General features: G+C 38.8%; 1 protein-coding gene across 1 annotated transcript; it reads left to right on the plus strand.

Annotated features, from left to right (window-relative positions):
* Positions 1-9,329: 9,329 nt before the first annotated feature.
* Positions 9,330-13,471, plus strand: LOC112637113 (mucin-5AC-like). Its single transcript, XM_025406108.1, has 3 exons — positions 9,330-9,527; positions 12,967-13,283; positions 13,408-13,471. The coding sequence occupies exons 1-3, from the start codon at positions 9,330-9,332 to the stop codon at positions 13,469-13,471; spliced, it is 579 nt and encodes a 192-aa protein (XP_025261893.1).
* Positions 13,472-16,788: the final 3,317 nt, after the last annotated feature.

Here is a 16,788-nt window from a genome sequence, read left to right on the forward strand (position 1 = left end):
GAGAAATAGTTGATCCGGAATCATACAGCATGTTGATTCTTTCGCCTTTTACTTCGCGGATTGGTAGTGTTATTTGCAGTAATTCGTCCTTCTGTGGTGCATGCATATTTTTAACATGCGTTACGCGATACTCTAAGGCAGGTCGCAGTGGTTTCTTTCTTGCTTCCTCCTGCTCTTCTTCTTCGCTATCACTTGGAGAGTCGGTGCTCTTTTTCCTCTGTCTATGTGGGGTCTTTCACGCACGCTTTCTTTATGTTTTATTTGATTAACCGGCTTAGAATTACGGTTATTATTAGTGCTATTTATTTTAGGACGTCCGTTCAGACTCCAGCATTCCTCGCGGGTGTGTCCTATCTTTTTACAATATTTGCAAAATTTATTCAAAGTATTTATTCGCGTGGATTTTTCCGGTTTTGGTAATGTATATTTATTACTGCTTCGACAATCGTGTCCGTAGTGTCCAGATTTTCCACATTTATAACATTGTATGTTAGTATCTCGAGTTGGTCGCGTTTTAACGTCGAATTTATTTTTATAAAAGAAGCCGGATGCTCGGGTGTTACAGACAGACCGATAAGCTTCTCCTCCGCGCTCGCGCCATTTATCGCTTCTTGGAGCGAAGTATATCTTTGTGATCGCACAAGAATTTTTAATTCATCGCGTAATCCGAATTGAAAATTTATTAGCGCTTATTTTTTAATGGTTTCTTGTATTGCTTGTTTAAATGAAGGAGGCCGTTCTTCTCCTTCCACCATGGACTCATATAGTTTCATGGCTAACGTATCGACACGTTGGCCGAATGCATGGGCGGTTTCGCTTGACTTTTGTTTTAAAGAATTAAATTCTATCTGTAAGTGTGTTGTGCTTTGCTTCGCTTGATAGCAAGTTTCGAGTTGTGTTTTTAATTCTTCAAATGTCTGGATATCTCGCGTTTCGAAATCTTGCATGGCTTTACCTCTTAATTTAGTATATAAGATTGCTTGTATTAACGATTCTTCGTCCGCGGGATTAATATTTTGTACCGCGTACGTACAGGCGTTTAAGAATTCCTGTAATCTATGTCGCGTCGTCCCATCAAACTCGGGAATCATTGTTCGCGCTTCTTTTAATGATACATAATGCGGGGCTGCGCTACGTCGGTTTCGTATATCGCGTTGAGTGCGTCCGTACGTTACGTCGAGTGGGACAGTGTTTGCATTTACTCGCGTTTCGTTTAAATTTGCTTGTGCGGTTTGTATATCTCGCATTTGTTCGCGCATGTATTGCATTTCAGTTTGCATTTCGCGGAAACTGTGTACGAGTTCGGCGAGTAATACGTTACTCGTTCCTTCGGCCGACTGACCTGCGTCCTCATAGGCCGCGATTGCGTTTAGTTCGGCCTGTTGCGCTCGCATGCGCTCGATTTCTCTATCGACGGCTTCGTTTTCCATATTTACTTGCGCACATGGCTCGAATAAACTAATATCAACTGATATCGGTGAATAATTTCTTCGTACTGTAACGCGACTTGGTCCGTCTTGTACCGAATTATCGTTATTACTCGGTTCGTGTTCCTCGGACGAATTAGAACTCGAATAATGTTTTTCTAAATTTTTCCGCACGCTTCTACGAATATCGCGAGCAGCCTCTTCTGCTACTCGTATCGGAGTTACAGTTCCGAATCTATTTGCCAATCGTGCTGGCACGCTCAGAAATCGCGAACTCTTAAATTTTACTTGTTTTGACGGTGCTGACATTTAAATAAAGTTCCACTTACAGTAGTAGTACGGTGATTCGCATGGTCGTAACTTATCGGGTCGTTTATCGTATCGCTCGATTGTTGATGCTGCTGGTGGGTCGTTGTCCTGCGTTGATGCGTCCGTCGGCGATGCGTTGTCCGTCTGCGTTGTGTTGTCCGTCTGCGTTGCATTGCCTTGGCTGGGGATCGACGTTGGTCCTTGAGCGCTGGTGTTTCCTTTCGGCTTTCAGCTGCTTGGCCGTGATTTCCTTATCACTGTCGTCCGTGTGTGTTGCGTGCTGGTTGAGTCTATCTGCTTTAATATAGCAGTAGCTCTCTCCAGTTTATTAATTTTGTATTTTCTTTTTGTTGCAGGCGTTAAGGATCCAGGCTAATCCTCGATCTCGGCTATCCCACCGCTGCACAGTGGGCCAAAGTCCCGAAAAGCTGGCCAAAAGTAAAAAAAAGAATTTCGAATTTTCGAGAATATTACATTTTCTAAAAGAGAACTAAATTCCCTATTAAATGTTGCCAACCCTAGAATTATATCTCCTATACCTGAAATTTCAGGTCAGTTCAAAGTTGCCCTTCGCCCTACGGAACAGACGTGACCGTTAAGAATAACGAATATTTTATATCTATAGTCTTGTGCGTTTATTTCGAAAACGAAGTGCGCAAATCAATTCTGCAAAATGGATTCTATTCCTGGAGGTAAGTATAACAAAAGACGATAATAACAAAATCTTTTTATATGTGTTATATATAGTAGATTTTAAGTTGAATTTAAGTCAGTAAGAAATTATATATTTTGAAAGAATTAAATTTTCAAGTAGCCAAATAGTTATGTATTCCACCTCATTCCGAGATGTTATTAGAACCATCTTTTATCTTATATTTCTCTCCTTCGAATAAAAAAAAATTTAGCTGCCCATATCTGCCCTTCTGGTTTTGCGACAATTTTCTGTACGAGCGCTCTGCGCTGTGAGTTTCGGTATCGATCGCTAGCGACACAAAATAAACAGATCATGCCGCGACATTCAGGTAGTCGTTCTGTCTGTGGATCTTTTGTTATTATACGATCGTACAGTACTGTAAAGAAATATCTTAGATAAAAGAGTCAGGTACAGTATTGTCGAAAAGTTAAGTAAAAATTACTTTTAACTTTCATATGATTAATGGCCGAATTAAAAAAATGCTATAACGTTGGAACAAAAAATTGTACGAAAAAAATATTTAAAAAATTGTAAAAAATTATAATATATTGCCAATTTTTTCAAATAAAAATAATAAAATGATCACTTAAAAAAAATTAATTAATTAATTATAATGATTTTAATAATTAATAAAACTATTATTTTAATAATTATTAAAATAATTATTTTAATAATTATTTAATATTTAATAATTATTAAAATAATTATTATTAAAATGAATATTTCCAAAATTTTGCTACTGTTAAAAAATGGACAAATAGAACTTTTTCAAAATATTATAAGTAAGAAAAAAATTATTTTGCAGCGATGAAGATACTATTTTATCGATCTAATTATAAGAACTTTAAAATAATATATACGTTTTATGATTCATTTTAGCATGATCGAAACATAATTTTGTATTCAGCAAGTTTTCAACAATACTGTATTATTGCAGTAGCAGTTTTTGCGGCACGTAACAATTTCTGTATTTGTGTACAAGTTCAAATCCACATTGAATTTAATTTTAGTGTTTTTAAGTCATTTTAATCTTTCCTTATCTAGCGCTTTCAACGAATGTTTAAAATTTATATTAAATTGAAACTATACTGTGCGTACAACGAATAATATTAAAGTAATATACCGAGTCAAGTAATTTGTATACATACTTTCATTGCAGGATCAGATAGAAACGTAATTACATGCACTAAAGAAAAATTATTTATGATGATGCGGAACCATATGAAGTCGGGCTTATCCAAGCAAATCGAAATTTTGGAAGCTGCATTGACAGAAGAAATGAGCCGCAATATTCTCATACATGAAGATACAAAGCCTATCCTCGTTAAGTTTTTCCACTCAGAACAATGTGGCAAAGCAGCAACAGAATGGAGGAGAGATTTAAGGAAAAATACAATGATTGGTTATCTGATTCAATTAGAATTATAATTTATGACGACGAAGTTTCAACACAATCAACGCAGACAGGTCGCCCATCATTAGCATTTTCTGCGCTAAGTGAACGATCTAAACGTAGAAAAACTGCAGAACTTCGCAAATTAAATACCATTGAGGAACTGACATATGCTACCCAAATGAATCTTCGTTCAACAGGACAATTAGACGCTTCAAAAATTATTAAGGATGTAACGTCGACTAGCCCAACAAGAGCGTTTAAATATAGAACAGCATTTACATCAGAAGTTGAAAAAACATTGTCTGACGATGCAGCACTTTCGGTTTTAGTCGAATATAAGTTTTCGAAACGTACCTATCAAGGAATAAGAAAAGTAGCTAAAGAAAACAATTGCAACTTGTATCCATCTTATAATAACGTGTTAAAAGCAAAAAAACATTGTTATCCACCACGCACTAACATTACAATCACAGAAAGTCGCGCGGAAGTTAAATTGCAGGCTTTATTAGATCATACAGTAGAACGTATTTTATTTCTTCAAAGGGACGTTTTGGACACTTTGTCTGTAGAAAATGTAAAAAATATGCATCTTATTTGTAAGTGGGGTTGTGACGGGAGTTCTGGGCAAAGTATTTACAAGCAGAAGTTTACAGAAGATGGCAAATCAGATGATAATGTGTTTTTCACTTCACTTGTACCATTACTGCTCGTGTGTAAGGACAGTAATGATTCAAATAATGAAATTGTTGCCTGGAAGAACCCTAGACCATCATCTCCTCGTTTCTGTAGACCGATAAAACTACAGTTTCTGCATGAAAATGTTGAGTCGACAATCAGTGAAGTCAATGACATTGAACAACAGGTGAAGTTGCTTGTTCCTTTCATAACACAAATACATGGAATGGAGATTTGCGTAAAATACAAGTTAATGTTTACGATGATAGACAATAAAGTTTGCAATGCGACAGATACGAAATCTACTTTACGTTGTTATTTGTGTGGAGCTACATCCAAGGATTTCAACAACATAAATGATATTTTGCAGAAAGAGATTACTGAAACTAATCTGCGATTTGGAATTTCATCATTGCACGCCTGGATACGTCTCTTTGAATGCTGCTTGCATTTATCATATAGACTCAAAATTAAGAAATGGCAAGCACGTACTGAAGAGGAGAAAAAGATTATGGAAGACTGCAAAAGAATTATTCAAAAAGGATTCCGTTTACAATTAGGACTAATTGTCGATCGACTAAAGCCTGGTTACGGAAGCACTAACGATGGAAACACAGCTCGACGCTTCTTTGAAAACACGAGTATATCAGCTACAATTACAGGCGTCTCTGAATCGTTAATTAATCGGTTTCATGTCATTCTGCAAGCAATTTCAAGTCGTCATAATATTAAATATGACAATTTTCGAGCATATGCTTTAGAAACTGCGTGGGAATTTATAGAATTATATCCATGGTATTACATGCCGACTTCAGTGCATAAACTATTAATTCATGGGCCAGACATTATAGCTTCTGCTTTGTTTCCAATAGGGCAATTATCTGAGGAAGCTCAGAAAGCACGAAATAAAGATATTAAAAGATTTCGTGAAGATTTCTCGCGAAAATGCTCAAGAGAAAATACAATGCAAGACATTTTCAATCGGTTGATGATCACATCGGATTCATATATTTCTAATGTAAGGAAATTATCACAAAAACCACTGAAATCATTATTGCCAGAAGCCATAGAATTATTAGAACCTCCAATAGTTCCTGGTGCAATTATGGATGAGAGATATACTAGTTTCGATAGTGGATCTTCAGGAACCGACACTGAGTCTGATACTCATTGCGATTCTGATACTGAATTGGATTTTTGTTTATAAAATAAAAATGTGTTTATATTGTACGCGAAATATATATTTTGTATATATGTATATATATGTATATGTTTTTTATATATATGTATATTTCTTTTCTTTATTACCGACCTCGAAAACCTCAGGTATCAAATTTCGATTACATTAAACATATTTAAAGTACATGTATCCGCCATATTGAATCCGCCATTTTGTTTTTTGCAATTTCGACTTCAGATTCGTAATCAGCGGCCTCAAAAACCCCAGGATATCAAATTTCATGCAAATCAAAAAACGCTTTCATATTTTGGCCATCTTTTCGAGATTTTGGCCCACTGTGCGCTGCCACCAAGTTGTTGTGCCCGGCGCGGCACGGGGTGTGGGGTAGCCGGGAGAATCGAATCGAATCCTTGGATTAGTTAACAACGATTTTTTATTATAAGATTTTTCTTATACAAATAGATTCTCGTATCTTATTTTTAGTTGGTTTCTTTACAAGCCTTCTTTCCTTATTGTCGTTCTTTCCTGTGTCGCTTCGTTTTTAGATTTAGAGCGTTTAACAATTTTTTGAGTGAATCGTTGCACAGTATAGCAGTTAGCTCTCGGTTTCGCACTATTTAATGATTGGTTTGTAACGGTCGTATTTCCGGACGTTTTTCTTAGCGCGGATAGATCGCCGGTGCTAGGTGTCTTTAAATGAAATACGCGGTGTGTGTGGTATAATTGTGTTTATTGCGTTTGTATGAAAGTGTGTACAGAGTCGGAGTGTGTAAATGTGTAGACGAGTGTGTGAGCGCGGGCGTGGTCATAAAAGTTCGTATACAGGTTGCGTGGTTCGCGTAATTAAACCGAATATTAATGTGGATTAATTTCGGCCTCGCTGTCGCACGCCGGCGGGTGTTTACTATTGCGCGAGACGGCGCGCGTTTTTGCGGCGCTTTTTCTGCGGGGAATCCCGAGATTCCGAGAATGCTTCGGTTCTCGGAATCGACGATGATTTTCGCCGTACTATTTATTTCGCGATTTAAAGTCCGCGTGTAGATCGCCTATGCGCTTGAACGCGGCGGTGTTTATGCGTCTGTTTTTAGATGCGCTCACGTAATTGCATGTGATGCATGCAACGATGTTCGGTGCGTATAGCCCTGGTTTTTATTCGCGAAGGATGGATTGCGCGATGCAGCTGGATCGGTAACTCCCGATCCGGGGCGGCTCAAGCTCCACCTTCCGTGAGGGTTGCAGCTGCGGATTAGGCGGATTGCACTTTTGGCGTCAGAATCGAGAACTCTCGTTCGGAGACGGAGCACGCTCCACCTCTGTCTTCAGCTCTTTCTGTGCGTTTGGTAGGATTTCTCAAGGATTGCTCTTTGGAAGCGTACTGCTTCAAGCGGATCGGAGAGATGTGATTAGAGTCAAAAATGTGGCCCTTTTTATACGAGCTAATTGCCCGCGTCGGCGCGTGACGGTATAACCCCTTCCGAACGGGTTTTCGGAAAACGGTACGGTCGGGCCCGTTCGGAGGGATTCGGGTAGGAGCCGAACGCGGGCTTTCGCCGGTCGACGGTTCGGGCCACATCGACTCTGTTCGGCGATGTTCGGCCGAATTTCGAATTTCGGCAGTTTTAAAAAGGTGGGCGCAACGCGCCCCTGCCTCTGCCCGGCGGGTGTTCTGCCGGGCGGCAGCTTCCGGCGGATGTCATGCCGGGAATCGTAACGATGCACCGGAATGCATCGTTACAGGTTTACTATTAACGACTGTCCGCCACGGATTCGCGGTGGACGGCTTTTATTCCCTCGGTTTCGGGGGTGTTTTGGAGAGGATCGCCTAGCGACATGACCATGTATGGTCATGGAGGTTCTTCGTGGCGTCCAAAGTCCAAATGCAAGCGAAGGAAATTCAAAGTCGAATCCCTTCGTTAGCGTCTTTCGCGTTTCCGGCGAGCGTTTTCGCGCGTGGTTTGCTGAGATGGCGGTTTTGCGCGATTCGCGAATGTTCTATTATATATTCTATTATAATGAAATAATAAGTTATAGTCTTTCGGACTATAACAGCACATTAATATTTTTTTAACATGGATGTATCATATATATACAGGGTGGGGAAAAAGTATGGAAGCAAACAATTATTTCCGAAACTATTCATCTTCCAAAAAATTCTATGAATACTCATAGACAGTGTATCATATGACAACAGGTACAATTACATGTTATTAGTGAACGCAACTGAACGTCATGATGCGAAATCAGTAAGCAATGTCAATGTGCATACAAATTGTTTGTATCACAATTGTTTCGTAACTGGGAGTGTTTTTAAGGGAATGGGGCTCATATGCAGTGTTTTGTAAACGTTTCGACATCAGCTACAAGAATCTGTAACAAAAACTGACGAGTTCCATTTGAAATTTTTTACGTTATTTGTATGCAGCTCGTAAGGGTCATTTCAAGGTCATGCCGTCTATGCCACATAATACATCTTTTCATACCATAAAAATTATGTCTAAGACATTTTGTCGAAAAATGAATAGTTTCGGAAATAATTGTTTGCTTCCATACTTTTTCCCCACCCTGTATATATAACTGTCTTTGTATCTCAATGAGATTATAATATATTAAATTATAATATATTATAATATATTATAATATATTAAAATATTTGTGAAACATTAGTTTTCGTTAAACAATATAATTTATATTCGAAAAGTAATAGAAAAATTAAAAAAAATTTATTAAATAAAGAAAAAGAAAAAATTAACATACTCTTCATATAATAACGTAGACTGTTGTTAAAAAAGCGAGATACTACATGCTTCTTACATTTAATATATATGTAATACATTTATAACTGTACACACAAATATGAATTGGAAGACTGTCTCACTCGTTGCAAGACTCATGCAAGATGTAAGTAGAATTGTTTTTTTTTTATATACTAAAATCTTGTATACTTAAACTGTACTAGATTTATTGTCAGATAAATCTTACAATTAGATAAAGTCAAATAAAAGTTTTTTATTATATAAATTCCTTTAAGAAAATGTTGTATTAAATTGTACAAAAATTGGAACATTTTTGATAACAACAAATATATAATTTATTATATATTTTAGATTATACATTAATTATACAAATAATTTACAATTTGTATTTTATGCAATATTAAGACTAAAGAATAAAGTGTGATTATCATTGTCTATAACTTATAGCGATTTGATAGAACGCGCGTACATGTGCATATCAGAAATTATTTGACTATCTTTGTGTTTTGCTTGCCATCAACATTTATGCGATCGGCGTTTTCGGCTATCACACAAGGAAAGAAGCGTGTACGTGTGCGCTCGACTTCGGACAATAGAAGGGCGCAGACAATAATTCGCTGACTCTTTCTTTGTCTGCGCTCTTCTATTGCCCAAAGTTGACCGAGCGCACACGTATACGGCTCTTTCCTTGTGTGCGTAGCGGGTAACATCTCGAATCTGATACCACTATCGGCGATCGGATTCACGATTATTCGTTGCCTGGAAGTACAGGACGAAGGACAAGGAAGGACGGCGAGTTTAGTGAGTATCATATATATAATTACTCATTATACATGTCATTTTAAATACATAAATGCTTATGCACTTTGTTAATATTGAATTGTTACAGCATACAATGACGACGATGACGATGACGACGACGACGACGACCGAGGCGGCCACGGTGTCCACGGTGGCGACGGCCATGGCAACGGGCCCGATGACCACGGCACCCACGATGGCGACGGCGACGGCGACAGCCCCGACAGCCACGGCATCGGCCCCGACGGCCACGGCATCGGCCCCGACGACGGCGACGGCGACAGCCTTTACAGTAAGTAAAGATTAATACATTTTATATTATATGTTACGTCCAGGGGAATTCACGATTCTTTTCTTTTCCGTACCCGGTGCACATGTGCACGATTTCCAGAGCCGATAATAATAGCTAAATTAAAGCAGGATTCTCAGTACACCTAAAATAACAATCGGATATTAACGGGCTATAAAAGTAGCATCCGGCTAAATAAAGCGGCATTCAGTCAAACAAATTTGATATTTTCTTAAAACTCATAAAATCAAAAATAAAGAAAACTAATCATAAAACGCGAGTGATCGGATATCGGATGTTACGATTCTTTTCTTTCCCGTATCCGGTGGACACGTACACGATTTCTAGAGCCGAATATAATAGCTAGATTAAAGCGGGATGCTCAGTACATATCCTAAAATAACAATCGGATGATAACAGGCTATAAAAGTAGCATCCGGTTAAATAAAGCGGCATTCAGTCGAACAATTCGATATTTTCTTAAAAACTCATAAAATCAAAAAATAAAAGAAACTAATCATAAAACGTGAGTGACCGAATATCGCAAGAGGGTAGTAACAGTCATCCCTTGTGCGATACTGAGAATCCTAAATCCCCCGTTTTGGAAGATGCTCTCCTATTCGCGAACGAATGTAATAAAATTCTGATTTGTTACATTTGTACTAAAATGCTCATAAGTAAGGGCAGAGAGGAGGCCATGGAAATCTAACAAAGATTTCTATTCGTCAACCTCCCTTATTCCTCACGCTAGGAGAGGGTAATCCAAAACGATATATAAGCGCGAACTTCGAACAACTCAGGGTCAGAAAAATTCGTAGTCAGAAATATTCATACAGCTGAACAAATTCGTACAGTCAGAAATATTCGTACACGCAGAAAAATTCGAGAGGAAAATTCGTTCAGAAATTCATTCATTGACTCAGGCGTTCATATACGCACTCAAAAAGTTCGAGACACATCAACTTTCATATCGAGTCAGTGCAAAAACCTACACCAAGGGGGCCAAGCAGCAACCACCGTCTTCATCAACTATCAAAATCTCGCCATCCTCAACGCCAAGGGGGGTCCAGCGATAATTCGATTCGAGTTGTCCACGGTTTATCAAATAGTAAGTCTTTTCTTTCATCTTCAAAGTTCCTCCCCCTCACCCCGTCTCACATACACACACAATCATGCTTAATGTACCCACAAACATACAGACAATCACACTTAATATTGTGCTAGAATAACAAATAATTAAAATGTTTATGTAAATTTTATCTTTTTGAAATGTACAATAAATTTAATTAATTTTATTTCTTTCAACTTAATCAATTCATTCCCCCCCCCTCGTTACCCACGCTCCTGAATCGCACTTGGTCCCGTCCCGGGTAAAAAGGATTAAGTTCCTTTACCGAAAAGGGGACCGACGAGCGGGCATTTGGACCAGAAATAGCGTAAAATCGACTCTTGTGGTCGTTGACCTATATCTTTGGCTCACCCGCAAGCTCGCTCGACCCGAGACACTTGCCCTTAAGGCACCTGTTCTCGGGATACACGTGTTACGCCCTTCCTTCGGCCCATCCTTCCTCGGGCCTGGACGTAACATATAAATATTAATATTTTAACGGCCGCACATATATCACATGTGTAACAGCGGTCAACAGTGTTAATAAAAGAAATTGTGAATGTTTTGCTTTGTCTCGCTTTCATGTATATTTACGAAAGCATGTTGTTTTTAGACACACACACACACACACACACACACAAACACACACACACACACCGTGGCCCATTTTAATCGACGCACCTGAATATCTCGTAAAGTTCAAAAAATATGAAAAAATGTTTCAGACAAAAGTTGTATGGTTTCAAGGAGGACATAAGATGGAGTCATTACTTTGATCTTGAAGAGCCACCTGAAGGTCACGCGAAGGTCAGCTCCAACTTTTTAAATGGGATACCCTATATGCTTTTGCATATTCTTGTAGCTCATCTGAAGAGCTTTCCAAAACACTATAATTAAGTTAGTTTTCATTAAGTACTATCCAAGTTATGAGGCTTGAAATCATTTTTTAATTTTACATAAACCGTAAAATATCTTGTAAAATATTCATTTTTCGATTATTTTACCTTAATACTTTTATGTACAAAATAACGAGAAGAATCAATTGGTGTAAAGAAAACTCATAGTTGTTTCGAAAAAAAAAATGTAATTTGCAATTAACAATTACATATTTTTTCTTAAAAATAACTATGTCTTTTCTTTACACCAATTGATTCCTCTCATTATTTTGTACATAAAAGTAATAAGGTATAATAATTGAAAAATGAATATTTTACAAGATATTTTACGGTTTATGTAAAATTAAAAAATGATTTCAAGCCTCATAACTTGGAAAGTACTTAATGAAAACTAACTTAATTATAGTGTTTTGGAAAGCTCTTGAGATGAGCTACAGGAATATGCAAAAACATATAGGGTGTCCCATTTAAAAAGTTGGAGATGACCTTTATGTGACCTTCAGATGGCTCTTCAACATCAAACTAATGACACCATCTTATGTCCCCATTGAAACCATACAATTTTTGTCTGAAACATTTTTTCGTATCTTTTAGACTTTACGAGATATTTCGATGTCTCAAGATAAATGCCCCACCCTGTATATATATATATATATATATATATATATATATATATATTGTAAGAAAATTGCTACGGGCCTGTAATGATTAGCGCGGGGCCCGAATCGATGGCGATACATAAGACCTACGATATCGCCCCGCCACGATGATACCGAGTGGAGGGGATAGGACATGCACGCTAGTGTCCTGCGCACGTGGTATGCTGGAAGCTCTCGCTCAACGAGCAGTACTGTAGAAACACGTCACGACGATAACGCAGAATAAAAACCACATTCGTTTAGTTTATCAACGGTATTTTCTCTTATCCCGTTGCCATTTTGTGCTACAGTTTTTCTTACAATATATATATATATATATATATACATGTATATGTATATGTATATGTATATAATATTTGACGCCTTACACGAGGCTGCTTCAGAGTTCGCTTTTCGAGGGTAATGTTATATTTATTAAATATTGTGGCGTGACGTTTTTTGAGCTCCGTCACAATTGCCCTGTCGAGGAGGAACAGCGTGCGCGGGACGTTCCTCGCGCCTGAGAGGGAACTTGAAATAAATATAATCTGATTGTTTAGATTTACTTTAGCTTTAATGTAAGATCCGCGAATAAAGTGCGGCTGCTGTGCGAGCGTGCGTCATCTCCTTTGTACATGAAGATACAGCAAGATACCGAAAGAAGAGTGAGCCGTATAGAAAGATACCGGATATACCGCAGAGAATACCGAAGCTATCGCAGGAAGCAAAAAGTCAGGTACCGAGATCCCGCGCCGCCGCCAATCATATACCGAAACTGTATTAATCCAGGCAATTTTCAGACTAAAAGACGGCAGAAAATCCTCACAACGGGGCTAAAAACACCCTCGCAGGCGGCCGACTGGGAAAGGAAGAGGATCCTGAAAAAGACGAGGATACAGTCTGGCCAGCCGGTCCTGTCCCCAAGAAGCCGAAATACCGTCGGACACTGTCGCCCGTGGATCCTGGGCTCCTGCGTAAGGGCAACGCCGTCCAACAGCTGTGATTCTGAAGGGGGCGGAGAATCAACCCCCGTTCATCCGAAAATTGATAGAATGCGCGGAATATCGGCGCGGGATCTGAGGGCCTCACGGACGCAGATGAGATCAAACACTGTTCGGTGAGCTCGTGCCACGTACACACGTCCTGAAGAGCCCAGAGGAAGCGACCCCGAAGGAAGCCGTCGACAGCGATCATTGTAAGCCGCCGCACAAGTAGCATAATTATTGTTCATTTGGGATCAGTTGGCGTCTTGATTTAGAGATACCGTCGCAGGGCGACGAATATTCCGTAAAGATTATCGCGTAAAGTATTTGTACTTGTACCGTAATTGCCGGACGCCAGCTGTCCCCGGGTGTCGCGGATTTGTTCCTCTCAGGGGGTTCGTGCCGACAGTCTCGTGCCGTACCGTGAGATTTTGTACCGTTTATTATCGTTAAAGATTGTTTCGTATCATATTAAGCGTATATGTTACCGTTATGTTACGTGCCGAAATTGAAGTTCTAGCGTGACGTGGCAATTTTGGTCGTTTCGTATCGCGTATCGAAAGGCGGGATTTGTGCGAAAAATTTCTCCGCGAGCGTGTGTTATCGTAAATGAAACGAACGGCTCTGCAAGAATATTTGTCAACGCGAAATCTCCGCTGAATCCTCTTTCCGTTATCGATTATTCTATTGTTCGAACTTCAAGTCTCTGTTGCCGAGTATACAAGGTCGCGATAAGACCGTTAAATAAAGCAAAAAGTTCCGCATAAACATCATTACCGCTACCGTTTACCAAAGCCTTTGTTTTCTGCCAAAAATATATCGTGAAATATTATCGCCGAGTACCGTACCGAAAATTCGATTCGAGATATATCGAAGTTGAGTAAGATACGTATGCCGTTAAATTTATACTGAGATTATATCCAGTTGTTATACATCGGTCATTATTAGCCGTCGTTAATTTTCTGCCGAAGAAGTTACCGTCAATTATCACATAAAGTTTAATTCGAGTGATATCGAAACTGTACCAGAGACTTATGCCTCCAGGTGTGTTCTAGAATTGCACGCGTGTGCTGTAGTCTGATCTTAAATCTTCTCTCGCATTTAGTTACCTTTAACTACCGTGGATATTGCAGGAAAAAATTATATTCGTTCCGTATCGCTCCTATTGTCGTCTAAATAATATCTTTTGAAATTCGTTATCGTTATTATTGCTCTCGATCTTCGCGTCAGCCGTTATAAACGGTGAATCCTTTGTCTCGCAATTTCAGCTGTTCGATTAGTATGTTCTGGAATTTATCGTTTTTCCCGTCTGTTTTTTTTCTTGTTGTCATGTACTGAATATTCTCTGTTATATTAATCTTATCTCTGTTATGCCGTTTACTATCTGTACCATTATTGTTTAATATATGTGAATAATTATAAGTAAAATAACTGGATGTCGATTATTTCTCTCTCCTAAATACTGTCTAGCGTTCTCTCTCGATATTTAATCCACAAAGAACTCTGTCCCTCTGCCAAATACTGAGCCCGGGGTTACCGGATCTTGCCGTTACCGTATCGTTATCGTGGCGCGGAAATACCGCGCCTGGCGCCCAATTACATAAGTTACCGTATTATAAGTTACCGCATTTTCAGTTACCGCACGATACCGTTTTTCAGATACCTTACTGAATTTTGATAATCTAATTTTTATACCGGCCAAGACCTTGCGCGCCTCCTCGAGATCGGCGTTCTCGAGGCGGGCAACGGCGTCGCAAAGATTTTGGCGCCCAACGTGGGGTCCGACGCCGTGTGAAACTCAAGATACCGTATAAAATAATAATTTTTTTTTGAGAGAGCTAGAGAGAGAGAGAGAGAGAGAGTTTTTCTTTTCTTTGGCGCACCTTTTAAGGTGAAAAAGGAAACTCGACAATTAAGTGTTGTGCTTCGTTAATGTGTCTGTGTCGTTAGAATATTTTTTAGCAGTGGTTTTTTTTTTATTTTTTTTTATGGTGTCCTGTACCGAACGTACCGTCTGGTTGGGGTAAGTTAAGAATTATTGAAGGCCCTAAAGCGGCCTGGAATTTGTGTGCTTTGCGTATAAGATTACCGAATTAACGTTTAAAATTGCATAGGATTTACTTGCGTTTTTTTTTCGTTTTCGAATTGAGGTCACCTACCGTTTGATTACCGTTTTTAATGTTACCGATAATTTGAATTATTGACTTTCTGACATTTATTGCTATCTCGATAACCTTATGTGGTGAAGATTTTATTTTTTCTTTCTTCTTCTCTCTTTCGTTTGGAATTTAGGTCGTATACCGTTCGATTGTTGTTCTTGACATTGCCGAAAATTTAATTTTTTTTATCGCATTACCGTTATTTAGCGTTAGCCCGATAGTCTTGTGTGGTGAGGATTATTTTGAAATTTAATTTTTTTTTACGATTTTTTTCATACCGTTGGTGGCTCTTTGTTAGAAATCGAAGGGAACAAAGTAATAATATTATTGCAGGCCGCGTGACTGTTCCTTTGTCGACAACGAGAGAGACTTGTTTCAATTTTTTTAAATTTTTTTTGTGTGTTATGATCTTTAGGCTTTTCGCGTTTCCCGTATCATTGGAACTTTTAAATTTTATTTTGTTTTGCTCTACCGTTATTATTATTGGCTCTATTATTGTTTTTTTTTATCTTTCCTCCTACCGTATTGTTTGGCGATTTTGAATTCCCTTTTCCTTATATGTTATTGTTTTGATTTTTGAACTTCTTTGTTTGGACTTTTGAATTTTCTCTTCCGTACTGTTATTATTATCTTTCTTCTTCTGTTTCTTTATCGCACTGCTTTGATTTAAAATTTTTTTTTTTTTTACAGTATTATTTCGAATTTCTTTTTGTTACCGTGCTGTTTTGATATTTGAATTTTTTTCCCTTTTGCTGTATTATTTTGATTTCCGAACTTCTTTCTTCTTGGCCATATTATTTTGATTTTCGCCGCCGTATTGTTTGGCTTTTTGAACTCTTTTATTTTTGATTTTTTTGTTTACCTCCTTCTATCGCGTTATCTTGACTTTGGAAGTTCTTTTACTTTTACCGTATTATTCTTTATTTAAAAAATTTTTTTTGTGTCATTTCCCTTTTCTCTTTACCGTACCGTTTTGATTTTGAATCCGTCCTTTTGTCGTATTATTTCGATTTAAAAAAATTTTTTTTTTATTTTTGACTTCCGTTAATTAGTAAGTCTCTCGTGTCTCTATGAGGAAGGATAGCGATCCACATCAGTGGATACAGGGGTTAAGCATCGGTCAGGCGCGTCGACATTTGTTGGATCGAGGATTGAGTGCCCGGGGGATATTGCCGGTTTTGCGGGCACGACTCCTCCGATACGAGACGCGAGGTAGCGGGGAAACCGAAGAGGGGGAAGAGACGATGTCCGTAGAGGAGCAAGATGGTGCGGGGGCGCGAGACCTCTTAGGGGAGGGTGCCATGCCCGACCGGCGGGGCACACCACCCTTGGGGGGACAGGAGGTAAAGCGGGACGACATAACGCGAGATAGCGGGTACCGTCCGCTCCAACGCGAGCCCGCGGCCGCGTCACACGCGAGTTCCCGTGCGGGGAGGGCTTCAACGGCGGAGGCTTATAATTTAATGAGAAAATGGAATCT

This window comes from Camponotus floridanus, unplaced genomic scaffold (assembly GCF_003227725.1).
Source record: "Camponotus floridanus strain SB8 unplaced genomic scaffold, Cflo_v7.5 scaffold132, whole genome shotgun sequence".
Classification (NCBI taxonomy): domain Eukaryota; kingdom Metazoa; phylum Arthropoda; class Insecta; order Hymenoptera; family Formicidae; genus Camponotus; species Camponotus floridanus.